Source organism: Silurus aristotelis (assembly GCF_946808225.1).
Source record: "Silurus aristotelis genome assembly, chromosome: 5".
In the NCBI taxonomy this organism is placed as follows: domain Eukaryota; kingdom Metazoa; phylum Chordata; class Actinopteri; order Siluriformes; family Siluridae; genus Silurus; species Silurus aristotelis.
Window position 1 is genome coordinate 33,015,737 of NC_139578.1, and position 22,518 is coordinate 33,038,254.

General features: G+C 40.5%; 1 protein-coding gene across 2 annotated transcripts in view; it reads right to left on the reverse strand.

The window, feature by feature from the left end:
- Positions 1 to 2,304: 2,304 nt before the first annotated feature.
- abhd3 (abhydrolase domain containing 3, phospholipase) overlaps positions 2,305 to 22,518 on the reverse strand; it is a 28,136-nt gene continuing 7,922 nt past the window's right edge. The window contains exons 3-11 of one of the 2 annotated variants that reach the window (XR_014533532.1): positions 19,664 to 19,846; positions 18,462 to 18,507; positions 14,210 to 14,322; positions 10,212 to 10,385; positions 9,214 to 9,262; positions 8,930 to 9,095; positions 5,466 to 7,329; positions 4,105 to 5,084; positions 2,305 to 3,979 (exon numbers count right to left, since the gene is read on the reverse strand). Coding sequence is in view for 1 of the 2 variants with exons in the window: in XM_083541003.1 (XP_083397129.1) it covers positions 7,145 to 7,329; positions 8,930 to 9,095; positions 9,214 to 9,262; positions 10,212 to 10,385; positions 14,210 to 14,322; positions 18,462 to 18,507; positions 19,664 to 19,846 (916 nt within the window). In the remaining variant the exon portion in view is untranslated. Of the gene's footprint in view, positions 7,330 to 8,929; positions 9,096 to 9,213; positions 9,263 to 10,211; positions 10,386 to 14,209; positions 14,323 to 18,461; positions 18,508 to 19,663; positions 19,847 to 22,518 lie in introns of both variants that reach the window. The other variant, XM_083541003.1, reaches the window with a different exon arrangement.

Consider the following 22,518-nt stretch of genomic DNA (forward strand, 5'->3'; position numbering starts at 1 on the left):
TCAGATTAACTTTGTGTGTGTGTGTGTGTGTGTGTGTGTGTGTGTGTGTGTGTGTGTGTGTGTGTGAGAGAGAGTGTAATTGTGTGTGTATCAGAGTAACTGTGTATCAGATTGTGTGTTTGTGTGTGTGTAATTGTGTGTGTGTGTGTGTGTGTGTGTGTGTGTGTATGACAGGGCTACTATGTAAATCAGATTAACTTTGTGTGTGTGTGTGTGTGTGTGTGTGTGACCGGGCTACTATGTGGATCAGATTAACTTTGTGTGTGTGTGTGTGTGTGTGTGTGTGTGTGTGTGTGTGTGTGTGTGTGTGTGTGTGTGTGTGTGAGAGAGAGTGTAATTGTGTGTGTATCAGAGTAACTGTGTATCAGATTGTGTGTTTGTGTGTGTGTAATTGTGTGTGTCATTCTACTGAATTTTACTCATTTCACTGTAATTCTTCTTTCTAAAATGTTATATTGTATATTTAAGATCTGACTCCTGTATTCTATTCCTAATTGATACATTTTTTATTGATTTTTTTTTTTTTGTCATTAAAAAGCCCACTTTGCTAAATGTCATATGGTGTATGTGTTATATTTGTAACCAATTTACAAAAATCGTGTTTGGATTTGATACAGAGATCAATTGAATCCTTTCTGTTCCACATCTCTCACCAGCGTCATATCGGTTTCCTCCGAACTTCATCCGCTCTGCTGATCCGACGCTTCTGCACGAATATAATCTGTTCAGCATGCAGATGGCCAGATGGCGGGTCAGATAAACGAGTGCAGGGAGGTGAGGATGAGGTGATGAGTTCAATCGTGACACTTCATCCAGCTGAGGTCTTTATAAGAAGCAAATCTACACTATCTGAGCTCCGTAAATTTATGTCTGAGGTGTAAAACCTCTTCTGATTGTTGACCTCTTCCCCAAGTCAGAAGACCAACAGATAAATGACTAAATCAATATCACAAATGACTATCAGTCACAATTAAAGACCCAAGATTTAAATCCTATTAAAGTGCAGATATATAGTGAGGACCTCAAGCTCCAAAGTTCTGCTGTTTTCTAGGACCGTCCTGCTGGCCACGCCCCTAATTATTATTCACACCTCTCCTGGTCTCATTAATGGCTCTTTAACCAGTATAGAACTAGTATAGTATTGTACAGTACTCTGGTGATTATTTTATCGTCATTTGGTTTAATTGCTATGTTTTACCCCTCAGTTTTTTCCTTAATTTTCTTTTTTTTGTTACCATGAATCTTAATAACAGCAAAAAAACGAAGACTGAAGTGAAAATGTCCCACTTACACATAGCTATTTAATAAAAACCAATATTAAGGGTAAAATGTGTTTGTTTATATACTTCATATAAGAGAAAATGAGAATAAAATGGATTTTATTCACTCAATATATTTCGCCATTGTGTTTCTGGAAAGTTCTGGCCACTCGGCGGCCATCTTGGATGTCTCCTCAGCCTGGCTCTACTAGGCAGCGTTTCAAACATAGATTTAAACTTGTCGCAAAAATCTGACCGCATGAAGTAAATCGTGTTTTTTTTATATATATATTTTATATAGCTGAATGATAATTGGCTCCTTTGCTGAGAAAGGTGAGACTTTTTGGTGAATTAAAATGACAATTAAATTCATATTTTTTACATATATTTTGTATGTTTATTTATTAATTTATTTGTTTTTATTTAATACTTTTTATACCAGTTTTTTTTAAGATGCCGATTTAATGGCAAATTAAAAAAATCTAAGAAGTTGTAACAATACAGGAATAAAGTGGTAATATTTTGAGAAAAAAACTTATGAGAATAAATAAATTAGATATATTTTTCCCACGTGATGTCGGAGACCTTGAACGCGCCGGTGTTCAACTTCTTCAGAATCGATTACTTTGATCATCATCCTCATTGTCTCTTGACAAACAAAATCACCTTTTCGAATAGCATGCAGATGTAGCCATCGATGTCCTTCAGACTGCACTAGTTTCTTTCAAGTTTCCTACAGAAAGTCTACAAGGTCCGTTTACTGATTAGAACTAGAATTTCTTTATTGCAAAGTTCTATCCTAAAGTACGAACCAAATGCTCCCCATCTATTTTATGCAAAACAGTGAAACATCTCACAATTCTCAGATTTTTCTCAAAATATTATCACTTTTATCTCATATTGCTACGACTTTATACTCAAAATATTCGACTATATTCTCATAATCTTATTATTTTATTTTTTTTTACGTGGAACTAAAATGCAGTCATAGTTTTTCCTCCTCACAGTATTTCAGATCATGCCAAATAAAGACGGACCCAGAATACACGTTTTAATTCCATCATTTATTCAAGACAGCAAATGCACTTTTCTTCCTGCACATGTGCTTCATCTACATCCACATTTCTCCTTATTGCTGAACATTTAAACAAGTAAAACCGTCGTTTTACAAACGTAGAAAAGAAACACTTGGTGAAAAATAAAAGTCCGTTGTGCTGTGAATTATGGCATGGATTTTTTTTTTTCTTCTTCATCGGACCTGCGGTCAATAACTCAAGGTCGATGTGGTCCTTCATGTACATCGTGTGGAATCAAAATGCTGTCATGAAATGAAGACGAAAAGCACCACGTTTGCGTTCCAGCACTGTTTTATAAAGCACACTCGTCCACTTCAGGTTTCCTCCCAGAGTCACATCATTTCCTACACTATATCAGACAAAAGTATTGGGACACCTGGCTTTTTCCAACCATAACTGGTCTTTCCCTAAAGTTAAAGGTACACAATTGTCTTTGAATAAAATTTGACACAAAAATCAAGCTACATGAAGATCTGCTTTCCATGGGTTGGAAGATCTCCTGCTATAGAGCTTCAAATCTATTGAATAACTGAATGTGAATGCTGTATACACCATAGAAGCCTCCTCACTTCATCTCACCTCCATTAGTACCTGAGTTTTAACACCCTTGTACCTGAATGAGCTTCAAATCTCCACAATATCTAATGGAACATCTTCCCAGAAGAGTGGAAGTACTTATTACAGGAATGATGCAGAATGGAGTGTTCACAGAAGAAGCTAAATCTTATAGTCAGGTGTCCATATACTTTTGTCCTAAGGTTGTGACTGAGTCAGTCAGAATGGTTGCTATGTAACAGTAGTAAAAGTAAAACTGTACATCACGTTTCATAGCGGAAAAGTACTGAAATGCTAAGATTAGCGCAACACGTTCAGTCAGAAACAGAAAGTAAGTGATGTTAAACCTTTTCGTTCTCACGTTTATCACGATTGCTGCGTACTCCGATTGTGTCAAGATATAAAATGTCTTTACAGTGTTTTTTCTTTTTCTTCAAAAGTAGATAATTTGCTGTTAGCATCATACAAGCTAGAAAAATGCCGCCATCTTGTTTATTTTCTCTACAGTGAAATCACGGCCATCAGCGCAGTTCGGTGTATATGATGAACTGAGCAACTGATACGTGACTGAATTCTGCTTTAAAACCATTTCGAGGTAGAAACCGACCGATGAAAGAGTTCATCCATGGCTATTTTCTTTTTTTTTACTTCTACTATAACTGTACCTTTTTCTTTTTTTTTTAAAGAGAGTTTACGAGGAGAAGTGCATGCAGAGCAAAGAGAAACGATCTGTGGTTTTTATGTTTGATTTTTTTATTCGTCCCTGAGGGCTGAGAAACTGCAGAGACATGGATAAGCGATTGAGATGAGACGGAGAAGAAATTGAGATCAAATGAAATGGAAAAGAGATTGAGAATAGATTGAGAATTAATGCTGAGGAAAAAAAAACAAAGTGGAGAAGAGATGGAGATTAAATGGAGTTGAAATAAAGAGTGAATAGAGAAGAGGTGGAGAAGAAATTGAGATAAAATGTAGAAGAGATGGAGATGAAACGGAGAAATGAAACTGAGAAGAAATGGAAAAGAAGTGGAGAGGAAACAAAGAAGAAACGGCAGAGAAATGGAGAACCAAAGATAAATTGTAGAAAAGCTGGACATGAAATAAAAGTTTGATGGAAAACAGAAGTGGAAACGAGACTGAGAAGAGATAGAGAGAGATGAGAAAAATAAAAAATATATATAGAAAATATGTCGTGTAATAAATGTAGAAGTCGCCAGGAAGTACAGACAGGAGAAAATCGAGAAAAACTGAGGAGAAAACTAGGACCGAATGAAAATAAGAGACACTGGATCAGTTAAAAAGGTAGAAGAGAAAAAAGGAGAAGAGATTGAGAAGAAACGGGGAAGGATGAGAAATACTAAAGGAAATTAAGAAAAACAGTAAAAAGATGAATCCATCTACCAGACCTGAGAAGGTTCCTGTGATCTGAAGTGATCTGGAGCTGCGGATTCAGTTTCATTCGAGAAAAATCACATCCTGTGATCTGAACTACAGAAGAAACGAAGTGATGAAGCGAAGACGTGCAGGCGACTAAACAGAAATAACTGGTTTAAAGAGCAGGGAAACGATCCACACTGACAAATCGCTCGGAGATCTAATAACCCTGAGCGTCTCTGGAGCTGATTTCAGATCGCTCTCTCTCTCTCTCTCTCTCTCTCTCTCTCTCTCTCTCTCCGTGAAGGATGGCGTGAACGTTTAAAGTCGAGATCTTCAGGGTCGACTGTAAATTTCTCAAAGGGAAAAACTAGAAACATTTACTTCAGTTGATGAAAACGAACAAATGTAACGTTCACACTGCGAAAATCTCAAATCGGATCGGTTCTGTTTTCTTTTCACTGCGATGACATGTACATTCGACTAAAAACAGTAAACAGGATATGAATCCTTTGTGTCAAAACATGCGGTATTACGAAAGCGTTCACATCAAACTCCCAATCCGGATTTGATTTGATTTGATTTTTTTTTAGCTTTTAAGGTAACGTTAACTAGCAAGGAAGCTAATTAGCTACATATTTATGTCCGATGACAAACTTTCAGTGCAATGCTAGCCAGCTAGCTATAGTTAATGCTAAATTATTAAGTAGTAGTAGCCTTAGTAATCCCGTTTGTAACACATTGGCTAGTCTGTTTCATAAAAAGGTGTTCAGCGATCGCTATCTTTGGGCAAAAAGTTGTTGAATTATTGTTTTTATATCTAGTTTTTTGTTTTAGATTATAAAAACAATCGTATCAGTCGCCTGGTTTAGCGTATCATCAGGACTGCTGTGAGGGACTGTTCCTGACAATGTGCACCTGGTCCATGTGTGTGTCTGGTTTTATTAGTCACTGAGACCAGGTAGGTATCTGAACCCTAATCACCTAACAACTACACTGAGGATCGAATTAAAGAAAGGACAGGAGACGGCGAGACGGAGGAATGGTGGCTAATTTCATTTGAGACAGTAATGGGACAAGAAGACAAGCGTGTTAAAGGCGAGACACTTCAGCAGGAACAATTCAGCAGTCGAATTCATCCTTTTCTGATCACACTATACACTGTATTTCAAAAAGTACTGAGAAACCTGACCGTTCCAGCCGTATAAGTATCTTCACTACACAATTGTTCACGACGGAATGTGCTACCAAAGTTTCCCTACTCTTGAACTAGGAGACACACACAAATCAAGCTCCATGAAGATATGCTTTCCATTGTTTTAGAGTGGAAGATCTCCTGCTATAGAGCTCCAACCTTATCGAAGTAACTGGGTGTCAATACCTTGTGGCTGAATGAATCTCCACTAAATCTGGTGGAACATCTTCCAAGAAGAGTAAAAGTTATCATAACAGCAAATAGGGGACTCAATGTGGAATGGGATGTTCAAAAAGAAGCTCATACCAATCTGTGGTTAGGTGTAATAAAAAACTAGTTTTCTCAAAGGGAATATATTCAGAACCACTAATCCAAAACATCTCAGATGTTCTAGATCAGGGGTCTCCAATGTTTCGTACGCCATGGACCAGCTTAATTTAGAAACCAATCTCCTGGACCAAGGTTATTAGGTGTAAGTGATGGGAGGGAGGTTTTATGCATTAAAAAAGAAATGACAGAGTGTCACATTTCTAGATATTTTCCTCAGAATGTTATTGAGATCGAGGTTCAGCGGTTCCACGGATGGAACTGTTGAGGATTTCTGCTCCAGTAGAGCTGCAGTCATGAAAAAGTTAATAAAATCAATCATTCTGTCACTGGATTCAAAGGATTTTAAATGGAAAACTATTTATGCAGAGAATGTATATGGTTATACATCATGCCAATTTTATTTCGTTATGCTTTTGTAATTATCCCAGTCCTTTTTTTATTCTTTTTTTTATTTTATCACAATTTGATAGGATTATACAATATATTCCATTTCCACATTTTTCTTGATTTCATTTTCATGTTTCAAAAATAATTGTATCATTATTAAAATAGATTTTTAAATAAATTAATAATTGACCAATAAAATTCGGAATTTGATTAGAATTTAATTGAAGAAGAAATTATTAATATTATGCCCATATTTACCTCATTTACATAATTAATCTATAAATATCATAAATATATAATTATATATTATAGTATATAAATATACTATAAATATTCAAGTGTTTTATTTAGAATATTATGAATATAATATAACCAATGAATTGGAATGAATTGTGAAGTAATTATTTGTTTGTTTGTTTCTTTGTTTGTTTGTTTGTCACTCATTAATCACCGGAGAGACCGGAGTGTCTCCTCCCTCACATGCATTTATGAAGCATCCAGGATTAGGACGTTTTTAAGGTTTTTTCGTTGGTTTTCCCCGATTGGCGTTGAGGTGTTGATTGACGTGTTCTGCATTCCGCGTTACAGGAGAAATCAGAACCAGGAAGTGAGAAATGTTCTGCTTGAGGTTTAAAAAAAAACAACGCGGAAGCCGAGTGGACGATTACAGGAATAGCAGATTTGCTTCATTTCCAGTTGATCCATTGGTCAAAAGAGCGCACTCAAAATATACACAGTATAATGAAAACGCAATGTTCTCTCAAACTGAATTAAGAGTTGACACACACACACACACACACAGGGCCACAGATCTATTTATATCTAAAGTACATAAATAGTGAAGGATGGATGAACAGGCCGAGCGATCAGAAGCCATGAGCCAAGGTCTCGATCGGAAAGTATTGATGCTGTAGTTGTTTTTTTTTTGCTCCTGGGTGTAGGGGGCGCTGTTGGCGAGCAGGTGGTCTCTAGCTCCCTAGGTCCATTAGCACACTGCCTTTTTCAACAATCGCTTTAACAAACTGCTGGAAAACTCGGTCCATGTAGGTGCTGCGTCGTGGCCAGAAGCCTTCCAAAAATCCAATATGGCCGCCGTGGCATGTGATAATGAGTGCTAGATTGGGGTTTTGCTTCACCGCCTCGACAGGGATGGCTGTGAGACACACACACACACATGTGCGCAAGAAATTAGTGATCCAAATGAAGCAGAATTGCGTCGACAACCCAAATTTTATTATTTTCCCATAAATAAATGCCCTCAGGTGCTTTATTCCCTTTTTATCCCAACTTCAGAAAAGAGCTAATGCTTTATCTCAGACTAGCCTCACATATCATTATCTCTCAATCAAAAAAACAAAAAAACATCAAATATTTAAACTGAGAATATGTAGGATTTGAAAGAAAAAATAAGCTAATTTTGAATTTGATGGCTGCAAAAGGTCTTAAAAAAGCTGGGACATGTTTACCATGTGTAGCATCACGTCTTCTGGAAACTGAGGAGACCAAGCTTTGGAAGAGGAATGTTGTCCCGTATGTATCTGATACAGGATTCTAGCTGCTCAACAGTTCTGGGTTTCCTTTGTTGTGTTTTTTGTTTCATGATGCACCAAATGTTTTTAATTGTTGAAAGGTCTAGACTGCAGGCAAACCAGTTCAGCACCTGGACTCTTCGAAATCATATATACAAGGCCTTCACTGACAAGATGGATTTTCTAGATAGAAGCATTCGTCTCTCAAAAACCTTTATATCATTTGTAGACACAGTCTTTTACAGATTGCTGAAGCTCTGCCCATCTTTACTTCTGAAAGGCTCTGTCTTTGGAAAATACACTTTTTATACCCAATCATCTTACTGACCTGCTGCCAATTTACCTCATTACGGGTAAAATGTTTTATTTTAATAACACATACTTTTTCCAGACTTTTGTTGCCCCGTCTTAACTTTGTTGAGACGTGTTGCAGGCATCAAATTCAAAATGATGTTATTTATTCCTTAAAATTGTACATTTTCAACATTTGATATGTTTTCTATGTTCTTTTATGAGGTTTAGGAGATTTGCATTCTGTTTTTATTTACATTTTACAGAGCGTCCTTTCGGGACCAGGGTTATATTTCTACCCTGTATGTTCGTTCCCTCGCAAAGTCTACGCTCACTGCCTTTCCTTTAGGTTTGCTATGATGTTTCTGACTCGCGTTTCCTGTTCAGACTTTAGCCCTGTGTTGAGCTGATCTGTTGCCTGTTTCATGACCTTGAACCTGCCTCATGATTCAGATCATAAACACGCCTTTTACTGCAACTGCATCCATCTAAACCCTCCTTACATGACGGATTGGACTGTGGTCCGATGGAAACATGGTCACGTGGTCTTTTGTGTCCAGGGTTAGTATGGAGGTACATACAGCATCATGTGTAATGTTTACTGTACACGCCTCTGGAGACGGAGTTATGACTTTAGTCGGTCACCTGACCCCCTGACACTGGACCTTGTCATTTCAGAGTCCATTTTGTATACGTCGTATAAATGCCTCCTTACAGAAAAACGTCACCACGTGAACAATTCCATCATTTGAATCCCTTCATGTGGAGCGGCTCTGTGTGTATGAGCTCTTGCTCATAAAATCAATAACATATCGAGCGTGTTAATACGAGCCTGAGCTTCGACCAATCAGGGTTGAGAATTCGAAACAATGCTGGCCGAGGAACGAGCTTGCATTTTATCTTCAAACGTAAGATCTGTCCGCATTGCCTCACCATGATTTGGCGAAAAAACGTCGTCCGCTGCATTCAGACACAACATGGGGACCTGCACGGACTTCAGCTTGTGGATGGGGCTCGCGTCTAGGTAGTAATCGTCGTTCGTCGGGTAGCCGAACATTTTCGAGGTGAAACGCTCATCGAACTCGCGGATGGTTTTGGCCTGAAATTTAATTATAATGAAGAATGAAATTATAACAATAATTATAACAATAATAATAAGCGTAGAAAGTGGTTGATTATTTGGCAATATGATTTGAAAAAAGAAACGCAGGTTTTACCTTCATCACATGGTCTATATCATAGTTCCTTTCGAGAACCGGCCTGTGTCTGTAGAAAAATACCATTTTTAGCACAAATATAATAACCCTTCTATTGCTCATATGTTACAATTTTTCTGTAGGGGGCCACATCACTTTTTTCTTTCTTTGATTGGGGTTCGGTCTGTAACAGAAACTTCCATGTGCCGGTGTGACTGCCAGTGTTATCGAGGAGATTTGCTTATGATTCTAAATGTATTTATTTTAATAAATGTCTCCGAATGCTAGATTAGTTTATTATTTTGATTAGTTTATTATTTTATACTTGCCAATAACCGATTAATCAACTGAATCTATACTGGATAAAAAAAACATAACACGATGTAAAATAGCACTGAGATTTATTACAAATTTTATTTTTTTTTATTACTGAATCATTAAAATTTGATAAATAAATATAAATATATTAAATACAAATGTAATTATATAATGAATCAATTCTAAATATAATATGGCGCTCTCCGTGCAGCATGCCATCCCGTCTAAAAACAACCAGCACGTGGCATTAGTGATTCGCCTCTAGAGGTCGCTCTCGTAATGACGGTGGACCTGAAGCCGGAAAAACTACCGGTATGGATTTCTGCAGATAGCCGATAGTTCGAGTGATTAACTATTGGTGCCTCGACCTCTATTAATAACTAAGGGACATTTTAATATGAAAGCCAAACTTTATTATCAAATACAGGGGTAATATGACAATAACATTTTCAAAATATTTCTCTGGCACTGTTTAGAGGAGCGTTCAAATGTAGGGGTCTGCGGGCTGTAGTTTCATTCAAGAATTAAAAAGAATTGTAATAAAATTAGGGATTTGTGAAGGGAGTGAAGTCCCATTGTCATTTAAGTTTAGGTAAATTTTCAAGCAGGAATATCCATGATTTCATGAATGTCCAATCATGGATATTCCTGCTCATAGAAAGCTAGGCTAGGCTAGTTTGATCATGCGTGTCATGGTGTACCGGTGTACGGAGGCCTGAAGGCAGCTGGTAAGGTAAGAGTTGAAAAGAAAGCGGTCGAGAGGTTTTTCCAGTGAAGCAGTGCACTCGAACACGTCCCAGCCGGCCGAGAACACCACAACACCTCTCAGGCACGTAGCGTGACCTTTACGACCCAGATAGTTCGCCAGCATCATCCTGCAGAAAAATTTTGATAAAGTTAGCACCGTGGCAAAGCCAGGCCTTCAAACTCAGCTCTGGGAAAAGGGAGTAGCATGAATTCTGTGGACATTCAAATGTGTTCAACTACAAATATCTTTACAAACCATCAGCTGTGAACCATTAAAACCATTCAAGAATAGTTTTCATTGCTTTGTGTGCTTGTGTGCAGAGCTGTGACCTCGGGTTGCTTCAGTGGCTCAGCGTACAGCATAGCCGGAGAGGTAAACATGTTCACCATCTCAGAGCATGACTTGAGGAGGGCATTCAGGAGAGTGAATACCAGGAAGGCAGCAGGGCCAGATGGCATCACAGGTCAGGTTGTGAAAGCCAGGGAGAGGGAGAGGTTGAATGTCTTGGTGATCACCGGTGCTCGCTGATCAGCGCAGATCAGCGAGCACCGGTGATCACCAAGACATTCAACCTCTCCCTGGAGCAGTTTGTTGTCCCCTCATGCTTTAAACAGTAAACTATTTTTCCTGTACCAAACAGGGAGAAGTGCTTTAAAGTACTGGTCAGAGACTCCGTCACTACACCACTACCAGACACACTGGATCCTCTACAGTTCGCATACCGAACCGCTCTACTGAGGACGGTATTGCTCATCTTCTTCACACAACGATGAGCCACCTGGACTTCAGGAAAGGGAATTATGCACAAATGCTCTTTGTGGACTACAGTTCAGCGTTTAACACCATAATTCCCTCCACACTCGCCTATAATTTGGAGGTCCTGGGACTCAGCCCACCCCTGTGTCAATGGCTATACCACTTCCTGACTGATAGACCACAAGCCATATGTGTGGGCAAACACACCTCATCCACCCTCACCCTCAGCACTGGAGCTCCTCAGGGTTGTGTTTTGAGCCCCCTGCTGTACTCACTGTACACAAATGAATGTGTGGCCACTTTTACCTCCACCACCATCATCAAGTTTGCTGACAACACTGTTGCGGTGGGCCTGATCTCCAACAACGACGAGACAGCCTACCTACAGAAGAATAAAGACCTGGAGAAATTGTGCCAGGAGAACAATCTTATCCTAAAGCAAGACTGAGGAGTTGATAGTGGACTTCAGCACCAACCGCTAAACATCAACGGGACCCAAGTGGAGAGAGTGGACAGTTTCCGATAGCTAGGTGTTCACATCACACAGGACCTGTCTTGTCAACCATTTGATCACGTTTAAGTGACTTTAAACTACTCCCTCAGGTGCTAAAGACTTACACCTGCACAATTGAGAACGTCCTGACTGGTAGCATCACTTCCTGGTTCGGGAACAGCACCATGCAGGACAGACAAGCCCTCCAGAGGGTGGTGCGGTCAGCTGAACGTACCATCCGCACCGAGCTCCCTGAATCGCAGGACATCTATAGCACGCGGTGCTGGAACAGGGCCAGGAAGATTGTGAAGGACCTCAGCCATCCCAACAATGGACTCTTTTCTCTGTTACATTCATGGAAGCGCTTACACTCCTTGAAAGCGAACACAGAGATAATGAGGAGGAGCTTCTTCCCGCAGGCCACTTAGAGTTTAAACCAGGAAACAGCTGGCACCTATTACTAGGACTGGGACCTGTTCTTCTGCATGAGCAGGTTATGACATCACAGGATGATTCCTCTAGGCCTTATCCTGCAGTAAAGGGAGGAAAAACTCTATTAACTCCAGGATAAGGTTTGGAGAGCCTGAGGAATTATTTTCACACATCCCAGAGTCCTGGCCTTAACCCCACTGATGGTGAAGACTCAATCAGTTGATGAAGGTCGATGAAACAATGCTTTGATGGATGCGCTCTGCAGTTAATGTGTACATGTGTGTAATGTGTGTGTGTGTGTGTCTGTGTGTGTGTGTGTGTGTGTGTGTGTGTGTGTGTGTGTGTGTGTGTGTGTGTGGTTTCTTGTTCAAGGCAGAATGCAGGCCAGCTCTTCAGTCCTGCAAGCTCAGATGCTGATTTTGCAGGAACAAATGTTGTACTTCATTCAGTATGATGACGTGGGGACGAGGTGGAGGAGGAGGGAATAAATGAGGACAGCAAAATGTGTACACAGGTGCAGAAACATTTCTGCTGTGCTGTCACAGAAGGTGAAATGTGGAGGTGTGTGGGATTAAATATACACTCGATCAGTTTAATGCAGGGTGTCAGAAAACCTGGTGAACCCAGAGAACCTGGGATGCTGAAAAAATTGAAAAACCTAAAGAATCTGGAAAATCTGGGGAACATGGAAAAGCTAAAGAAAACTGGAGAACCAGAACCTGAAGAACCTGGAGAAACTGAGGAACGTGGAAACCATGAAGAAACTAAAGAACCTGGAGAAACTGAGGAACATGGAAACCCTAAAGAACCTGAGAAACCCAGAGACCCTGGAGTACTTGGAGAAAATGGGGAACCTGGGAAACCTGGAGAACCTGAAGAATTGTAAAAACCTGGGGAAGCTGGGAAACACGAAGAACCTGGAAAAACTGGAGAACTTTAAGAACCTGGGAAACCTGAGGAATCTTAGTATATAAAGCACGTCTTGCTGTCAGAAATGGCAGGTTTCAAAATCTTCAGCATGCTTCATCTTCTGATCCCTATTCCCTACTGAAGTGCACTAGATAGATGATATAATGGACTTCACACCCACAATGTAAGTGCCCTTAAGGATGTCTAATTTGGGATGCATAGCCTTGTTCCCTATAGAGCTGCACTACATCTCCTCATTATAGTGCACTTGCTGCCTAATATGGGACTCTATAGAAGTTCACTAGTGTAATTCATACATCTTCCAGAATTGATACTAATTAGATCTCTGTCTGACCCTGCAGAGCTCGACTGGGCCAATGAATGTGTAGAATCAACGTGATTTCATGAACTTTTTTAATAATAAAGTTGAAAACATCAGCCAAGAAATCCAGAGGATTAAAATTAATCCAAACTTTTTTATAAGTAACCCTGTAGACAGCAGTGTAATTATAACAGACAATCAATTACAAAGTTCTACTCCTATTTAAGAGAACGACTTCATTTCATTAATTACCTCGTCAAAATCATCAACCTGCATTCTCAATCCCTCGCCTACAAGTTTCCTCAAACAGATCATTCAAGAGGAAACTGAAAATAATAAACTCTTCCATTAGCACTGATTTTGTACCTAAATCCTTCAAACTGCAGTTATCAACCCCCTAATTAAGAAACCTGACCTTCACCCTGTCAGCTGTCCAACTACAGTCTAATATCAACCCTGCTCTTTATCTCAAAGATTCTAGAAAAGGTTGTAGCCCAGCAGTTCTGCTCACATCTACTGAGGAACAACATCTATGAAATGTATCAGTCAGGATTTCAGCCTCATCATAGCACAGAGACGGCGCTAGTTAAGGTGGTAAATCTGTCTTAGGCCCACTGCTTTTCTCTTTATATCTGCTGCCTCTGGGTGAAATTATGCATTAACATGGTATTCGCTTCCATTGCTATGCTGATTATACACAGCTATATATTTCAGCAAAGCTTTGTGTGTGTGTGTGTGTGTGTGTGTGTGTGTGTGTGTGTGTGTGTGTGTGTGTGTGTGTGTGTGTGTGGTAATGTGTTTGTGTGAGTGTGTATTTGTGTATGTGTGTGAATGTGTATTTATGTATTAGTGTGTGTTTGTGTGAGAGTGTATTTGTGTATGTGTGTGTGTGTGTGTGTGTGTGTGTGTGTGTGTGTGTGTGTGTGTGTGTGTGTGTGTGTGTGTGTGTGTGTGTGACTTTCTTTGTGTGTATTTATGTATTAGTGTGTGTGTGTGTGTGTGTCTGTGTGTGTGTGTGTGTGTGTGTGTGTATCTTTACCCCCCCATAGAGACTCCAGCAGCAGTGATGGGAGACGATGGATAAGTCTTACTGACATGTTCAATCACCATCTCCAGATCCTCCGTGTTCGCTGCACAGTACGTCCGAGGAGTCTAAAACACACACACACACACACACACACACACACACACACACACACACACACACACACACACACACACACACACACACACACTACTGACCTTAGTTTCAAAGTTAAACACTCCCACTGGGATTATAACATTTGTGCAGGAAATATGGGCCTGACTTGTCTCCGTCACTCACACACCTGTCACACTCCATAACACACACTGTAACACAATCTCTTACACACACTGTACACAAACACACACAGTAAAACACACTGTAACACACAATATCACCACACACTGTTAATGCACACTAACAAACATAGTACCACACTGCATTCTCACATTTAGCTCCTAAACTCTGGAACAGTCTTCCTGACAGTGTTCGGGGCTCAGATACACTCTCCCAGTTTGAGTGCAGATTAAAGACTTATCTTTTTAGCGAGTTCTACACATAACACACATCACATCATAACCTTGTGCTCCAGAACATCTGATCACATGCACATTATCAACTTGTGCTGTAAATATCACGAACATCATGAGTTGCACAGTAGCTCCTGGTTTCATAAGGTGAAATGACTGTATAAGACTGTAGAAAGAACATCACACACTCCAGTGCTCATGTTAGTTCTGTATTGTTAAAGACTATAATCACACTCTTGAGATCAATTGAGGACGGGTTCCCCTTCAAGTCTGGTTCCTCTCAAGTTTTCTTCTTCATCCATCTGAGGGAGTTTTTTCACAGTCGCCCCCAGGCTTCATCATCAGGTATAAACACACACCATCCACCTTAACTTTTCAATTCTGTAAAGCTGCTTTGAGACAATGTCTTTTGTGAAAAGCACAATTGAACACAAACCAACACACTTTAACACACACTGTACACACACTGCATCTAAATCACACATTCTAACTCGCACTGTAATACACTGTTAAAACTAACACATGCTGTAATACACACTGTAAACACATTGCAACATACATTCTACCTCACGCTGTAAGTTACACTTAACACTAACACACACTGTACACACACTGTAACACACACCCCAACATGCATTCTAACCCACACTGTAACAAACACTTTTAACACTTACAATGTGTGTTAACAGTTTGTGTAACACTGCAACACACATACACCAATATAAATTTTAAATCACAGTGTAACAGACACTGTTAACACTACCACACACTGTTAACACTACCACACACTGTTAACACTACCACACACTGTTAACACTACCACACACTGAACCACACACTGTAACACACACTGTTAACACTAACACACACTGTTAACACTAACACACACTGTTAACACACACTGTAACACACACTGTTAACACTACCACACACTGTTAACACTACCACACACTGTAACACACACTGTAACACACACTGTTAACACTAACACACTCTTAACACACACCGGATTGCACACTGTTAACACTAACACACACTGTTAACACTACCACACACTGTAACACACACTGTAACACACACTGTTAACACTACCACACACTTAACACCACCACACACTGTTAACACTACCACACACTTAACACTACCACACACTGTTAGCACTGCCACACACTTAACACTACCACACACTTAACACTACCACACACTGTTAACACTACCACGCACTTAACACTACCACACACTGTTAACACTACCACGCACTGTAACACACACTGTAACACACACTGTTAACACTAACACACTCTTAACACACACCGGTTTGCACACTGTTAACACTAACACACACTGTTAACACTACCACACACTGTAACACACACTGTTAACACTACCACACACTTAACACCACCACACACTGTTAACACTACCACACACTTAACACTACCGCACACTGTTAGCACTGCCACACACTTAGCACTGCCACACACTTAACACTTCCACACACTGTTAACACTACCACGCACTTAACACTACCACACACTGTTAACACTACCACACACTGTAACACACACTGTAACACACACTGTTAACACTAACACACTCTTAACACACACCGGATTGCACACTGTTAACAGTAACACACACTGTTAACACTAACACACACTGCTAACACACACTGTTAACACACACTGTAACACACACTGTTAACACTAACACACACTCTTATCACACACCGTAATGCACACTGTTAACACTAACACACACTGTTAACACACACTGTTAACACTACCACACACCGTTAACACACACTGTAATACACACTGTTAACACTAACACACACTGTAACACACACTGTACACACACCTCAACATACATTCTAACTTACACTGTACCTCAGACCCCAACATACATTCTAACTCGCACTATAACACACACTGTTACCACCAACACACACTGTAACACACTGCAACACACACTGTACACACACTGCAACACACACTACAATACACACACCAACATAAATTCTAACTCACACTGTAATACACACTGTTAACACTAACACACACTGTAACACACTGCAACACACACAAATATACATTCTAACTCACACTTTAACACACACTGTTAACACTAACACACATTCTTAACACACACACTGTTAACACACACTGTAACACATTCTCTAGTACACACTAACACACAAAGTAACATACACTATGAACACAAAAATTAACACACACACTAACACTCCTGTGAGGTGCTTTCTGAGGACCTGGCAGGAGTATTAGTGTGTGTTAATGTGTGTGTTAATAGTGTATGGTACTTTGTGTTGTGTGTTGTGTTCTGATTGGCCAGAAGGTGTTGATTAGTTCTCCAGTACAGCAGCTCTGATAGTTGTGCAGGTTTATTTACGTTAACGCTCGTTCTGATACGTTGTCATTTCTAAAGTGCTGTGAAATAGTAATTGCCCCTTTCAGATTTTTTGTCACAGATAAATAATTCAGATCGTGAACCACATTTTATATTAAACAAAGAGTAAATACAAAATGCAGTTTTTAAATGATTTGATTTATTGCCTGGCCCCATGTGAAAATGTAATCCGGTTCTTTTCGACTGTGATTGATGTGTATCAGTCTGGAAAGGGTTGCGAAGCTATTTCTAAAGTTTTGGGACACCAGCAAACCACTGTAAGAGCCATTATCCAAAAATAGAGAAAACTTAGAACAATCGTCAACCAAAATTACTTCTAGAGCACAATCATACTTCATCCAGGAGCTCATTAAAGAATAAAGAACAACATTTAAAGACCTCATTACCCCTAAGTAAAGGTTAGTGTTCATGATTCAACAATAAGAATGAAACTGGGCAAAAACTGTCCTCTATGGGAGAATTTAAAGGAGAAAGACATTGCAGATCAAATAAATATACATAAATAAATAATGATTATCCCCAAGACCTTTGTGCAAATATTCTGTAGACTGATGAGACAAAGGTTGAACGTTTTGAAAGGTGTGCATCCCGTTTCATCTGGTGTAAAACTAACAGCATTTCATAAAAAACTTCATACCAACAGTAAAACATGGTGGTGGTTGTGAGATGGTCTGGGGATGCTTTGCAGCTTCAGGATCTGGACGACTTATAATTGATGCAACCATGAACTCTACCAGAAAATCCTGAAGAATGACTGGCCATCAGTTCATAACCTTGAGCTCAGTCGCACTTGGGTTATGCAGCAGGACAATGATTCTAAACACATGATTTCTGAATGACTCAAAAAAAAACAAAAATTGATGTTTTGGAGTGGTGTAGTCAAAGTCTAGACTTAAATTCGATGGAGATGTTGTGGCATCAACTTAAACAGGCCGTTTATGAATAAAACCCTCCTGAATTAAAACAATTCTGCAAAGAAGAGTGGAACAAAAAAACCTCCTCCAAAGCGATGTGAAAGACTCATTGCTAACGCTTGATTGCAGTGGTTGCTTGGCCAGTTTTTAGGTTTAGGGGGCAATTACTTGTTGTCATAGGACCAGGTTTGGAAAGCATCATTTAAAAACTGTATTCTGTATTTACTCGGTTTATCTTTGTGTCATATAAAAATCTGCTTGATCTGAATCATTAAACTTGAGCACTAACTCCACCCCATTTCTGATAAATAAACGCACGGCTTTGGCTGTGTGTTCGGCAGCGAGATATAAAAAATGTAACCACTTCCTATGAAGAACAGGAAGTCGCATTCTTACCAGCAGCTTTTCACCAGAGACGCCTCGGTTGTTAAACACCACACATCTGAAAAACAATGAGATGGCGTTCAGGCATCTGTCTGCAAACCACACACAAACACAACCACACACACACACACACACACACACATTTCCGGGAGTTTCCTTTAAAAGCAGTGCTGAAATCTGCACATCATCTACTCGTTCACCACAAAGATGAGCCGATTATAAAAAGTGCACAGGGCGTAACAACCTTACGCCCTGTGTGTGTGTGTGTGTGTGTGTGTGTGTGTGTGTGTGTGTGTGTGTGTGTGTGTTGCTTTGCTGCAGTATGAAGTCGAGCATTAATCTATTAAGTGCTACAGACACACACTGACTGCAAAGTGCTGAGTGGACATTAAACCTGAACACATTACCCACAATTCCCTATGTCTGTGTGTTAATTATAGTGTGACAAGAAAAGAAAGAAAAGTTCCGCAGTGTTTTTCTCTCTCTCTCTCTCTCTCTTTTCCTCTCTCTCTCTCTCTTTCTGCTTCTTTCCCTCTCTCTGTCTTTCTCTCTCTCTCTCTCTCTCTATCTCTCTCTCTATCCCTCGCTGTCTCTAACTCTCCTTCTTTTTCTTCCTCTCTCTCTCTCTCTCTCTCTCTCTCTCTCTCTCTCTCTCTCTCACTCTCCTTCTCTTTCTTCCTCTCTTTCTCTCTCTCTCTCTCTCTCTCTCTCTCTCTCTCTCTCTCTCTCTCTCTCTCAGTGCTGACTGTCACTTTTTTCATCACTGCATAACATTTATCATTTATATTATATTACACCCTGATCAGTGTGAATAGTTGATGGTGATTGGCTGGAAGGAGTTCAGGTGTGAATAGTTGATGGTGCTTGGCTGGAGATTCAGGTGTGAGTTGAGCTCCAGTTTCATCCCGAGTGAGATTCCCTAATGACATCACTAATGGAGGAGTTTTGCATGTAGTGAAACTTGAATATGATGAATAGAAGTTTTCACTTCACTGCAGTTGTATTCTGAATATAACTTTTTGTGACAAATGAAAATGCTAAATCTTAAATATGGAGGTTTAGAGATATGGCACAAGGCTCAAGATGAATTTGGAGATAAACTGGAGAAGAAAATGACGTAGATGTAACGAGGCTTATATAAAATGTGTAATGAAAATGAAGCGTTATTTTGATTCATTCAGTCAGTTTTGCTCTCAGTTCATTTGTAAACCCACCTGTATCCGAGCTCTCGGCTCTGCTGGATCATGTGCAGGATGTAGGACTCACGGCTGGTTCCGGTCAGACCGGGCAGAAGCAGGACGGTGGGACGAGTGGAGGAGTCGGGGTGAGAGAGGCTGTCTTCATTATCAAACCAGTCCAGAGATATCTGACCTCCATCTGGTGCTCTGATGAGTTCACTGAAGCACACACACACACACACACACACACACACACACACATTTATATGTGACACAGAATACAAAAATATTCATCTCTTAATCAGGATATTCATCTCAAAAATAGTGTGTTACATAAAGCAGCTTTGTCATTCACACACTGGGCCGAACCCTGATCTGTTTAAAACCTTGAAAAGCTCCAGATCTCAATTTCTGATTGAATTTTTTAATTTTCATGACGACACGAACAGCTTGCGGTGAACATATTTTCCACTGACTCGTTCAGGAGAGGTGCGATCTTCACCGCCAGATTCTGGACAATTTTCATTTATTAAAGAAGCTAAAAGAAAGACGGAGGATATCGCTGTCGATCTCTGAAGAGTTTAAACGCATCTTAGAGGGTTCAGAAAGATGTGTTTGATCTTGCTGAACATCCAGCACAATAATCACAAAACAAAACAAAAAGTAACACAGCTACCTAAATCTGACAAGAATTCACATGTGCCTGAACTCCTTCCAGCCAATCACAATCCACTATTCACACCTGAACTCCTTCCAGCCAATCACAATCCACTATTCACATCTGAACTCCTTCCAGCCAATCACAATCCACTATTCACATCTGAACTCCTTCCAGCCAATCACAATCCACTATTCACACCTGAACTCCTTCCACCAATCACAATCCACTCTTCACACCTGAACTCCTTCCACCAATCACAATCCACTCTTCACACCTGAACTTCCACCCAATCACAATCCACTATTCACACCTGAACTTCTTCCAGCCAATCACAATCCACTATTCACACCTGAACTCCTTCCGCCAATCACAATCCACTATTCACACCTGAACTCCTTCAGCCAATCACAATCCACTCTTCACACCTGAACTCCTTCCACCAATCACAATCCACTCTTCACACCTGAACTCCTTCCACCAATCACAATCCACTCTTCACACCTGAACTTCTTCCAGCCAATCACAATCCACTATTCACACCTGAACTTCTTCCAGCCAATCACAATCCACTCTTCACACCTGAACTCCTTCCACCAATCACAATCCACTCTTCACACCTGAACTTCTTCCACCCAATCACAATCCACTATTCACACCTGAACTTCTTCCAGCCAATCACAATCCACTATTCACACCTGAACTCCTTCCAGCCAATCACAATCCACTATTCACACCTGAACTTCTTCCACCCAATCACAATCCACTCTTCACACCTGAACTTCCACCCAATTACAATCCACTATTCACACCTGAACTTCTTCCAGCCAATCACAATCCACTCTTCACACCTGAACTCCTTCCACCAATCACAATCCACTCTTCACACCTGAACTTCTTCCACCCAATCACAATCCACTATTCACACCTGAACTTCTTCCAGCCAATCACAATCCACTATTCACACCTGAACTCCTTCCACCAATCACAATCCACTATTCACACCTGAACTTCTTCCACCCAATCACAATCCACTCTTCACACCTGAACTTCCACCCAATTACAATCCACTATTCACACCTGAACTCCTTCCAGCCAATCACAATCCACTATTCACACCTGAACTTCCAGCCAATTACAATCCACTATTCACACCTGAACTCCTTCAGCCAATCACAATCCACTCTTCACACCTGAACTCCTTCCACCAATCACAATCCACTCTTCACACCTGAACTTCCAGCCAATTACAATCCACTATTCACACCTGAACTCCTTCCACCAATCACAATCCACTATTTACACCTGAACTCCTTCCAGCCAATCACAATCCACTATTCACACCTGAACTCCTTCCACCAATCACAATCCACTATTCACACCTGAACTCCTTCCACCAATCACAATCCACTATTCACACCTGAACTCCTTCCAGCCAATCACAATCCACTATTCACACCTGAACTCCTTCCACCAATCACAATCCACTCTTCACACCTGAACTCCTTCCACCAATCACAATCCACTATTCACACCTGAACTCCTTCCACCAATCACAATCCACTATTCACACCTGAACTTCTTCCACCAATCACAATCCACTATTGACACTGAATCAGGGTGTAATATAAAGTAGAGCAATTTAATGAACTGCAGAAATGATAAATGTTATGCAGTGATGAAAACAGTGACAGTCAGCACTGAGAGAGAAAGAGAGAGGAAGAAACAGAAGGAGAGAGAGAGAGAGAGAGAGAGAGAGAGAGAGAGAGAGAGAGAGAGAGAGAGGAAGAGAGAGAAAGAAAGAAAGAGAGAGACTGCAATCTGGCATGGCCTCGGCCCAACCTGCACTGAGCACTGACATCATCAGTCTTTCCCTCCCTCCCTCCCTCCCTTCCTCTCGCTCTCCCTCCCTCCCTCCCTTCCTCTCGCTTTCCCTCCCTCTCGCTCTCTCTCTCCCTCCCTCCCTTCCTCTCGCTCTCCCTCCCTCTCGCTCTCTCTCTTCCTCCCTTCCTCCCTCCCTCTAGCTGTCTCGCTCTTTCTCTCCCTCCCTTCCTCCCTCTCGCACTCTCTCTCTCCTTCCCTCCATCCATCTCTTCCTTATTCTTCACTGTTGGACTGCAGCCAGATTATCAACAGAACTATGCATCATCACACAATGCAGAAAAATAGATCACACGTCGGTCCTTTACCGTCTGCCACATTTCACCAAACACCTCTGAGCAGAGTGTTAATG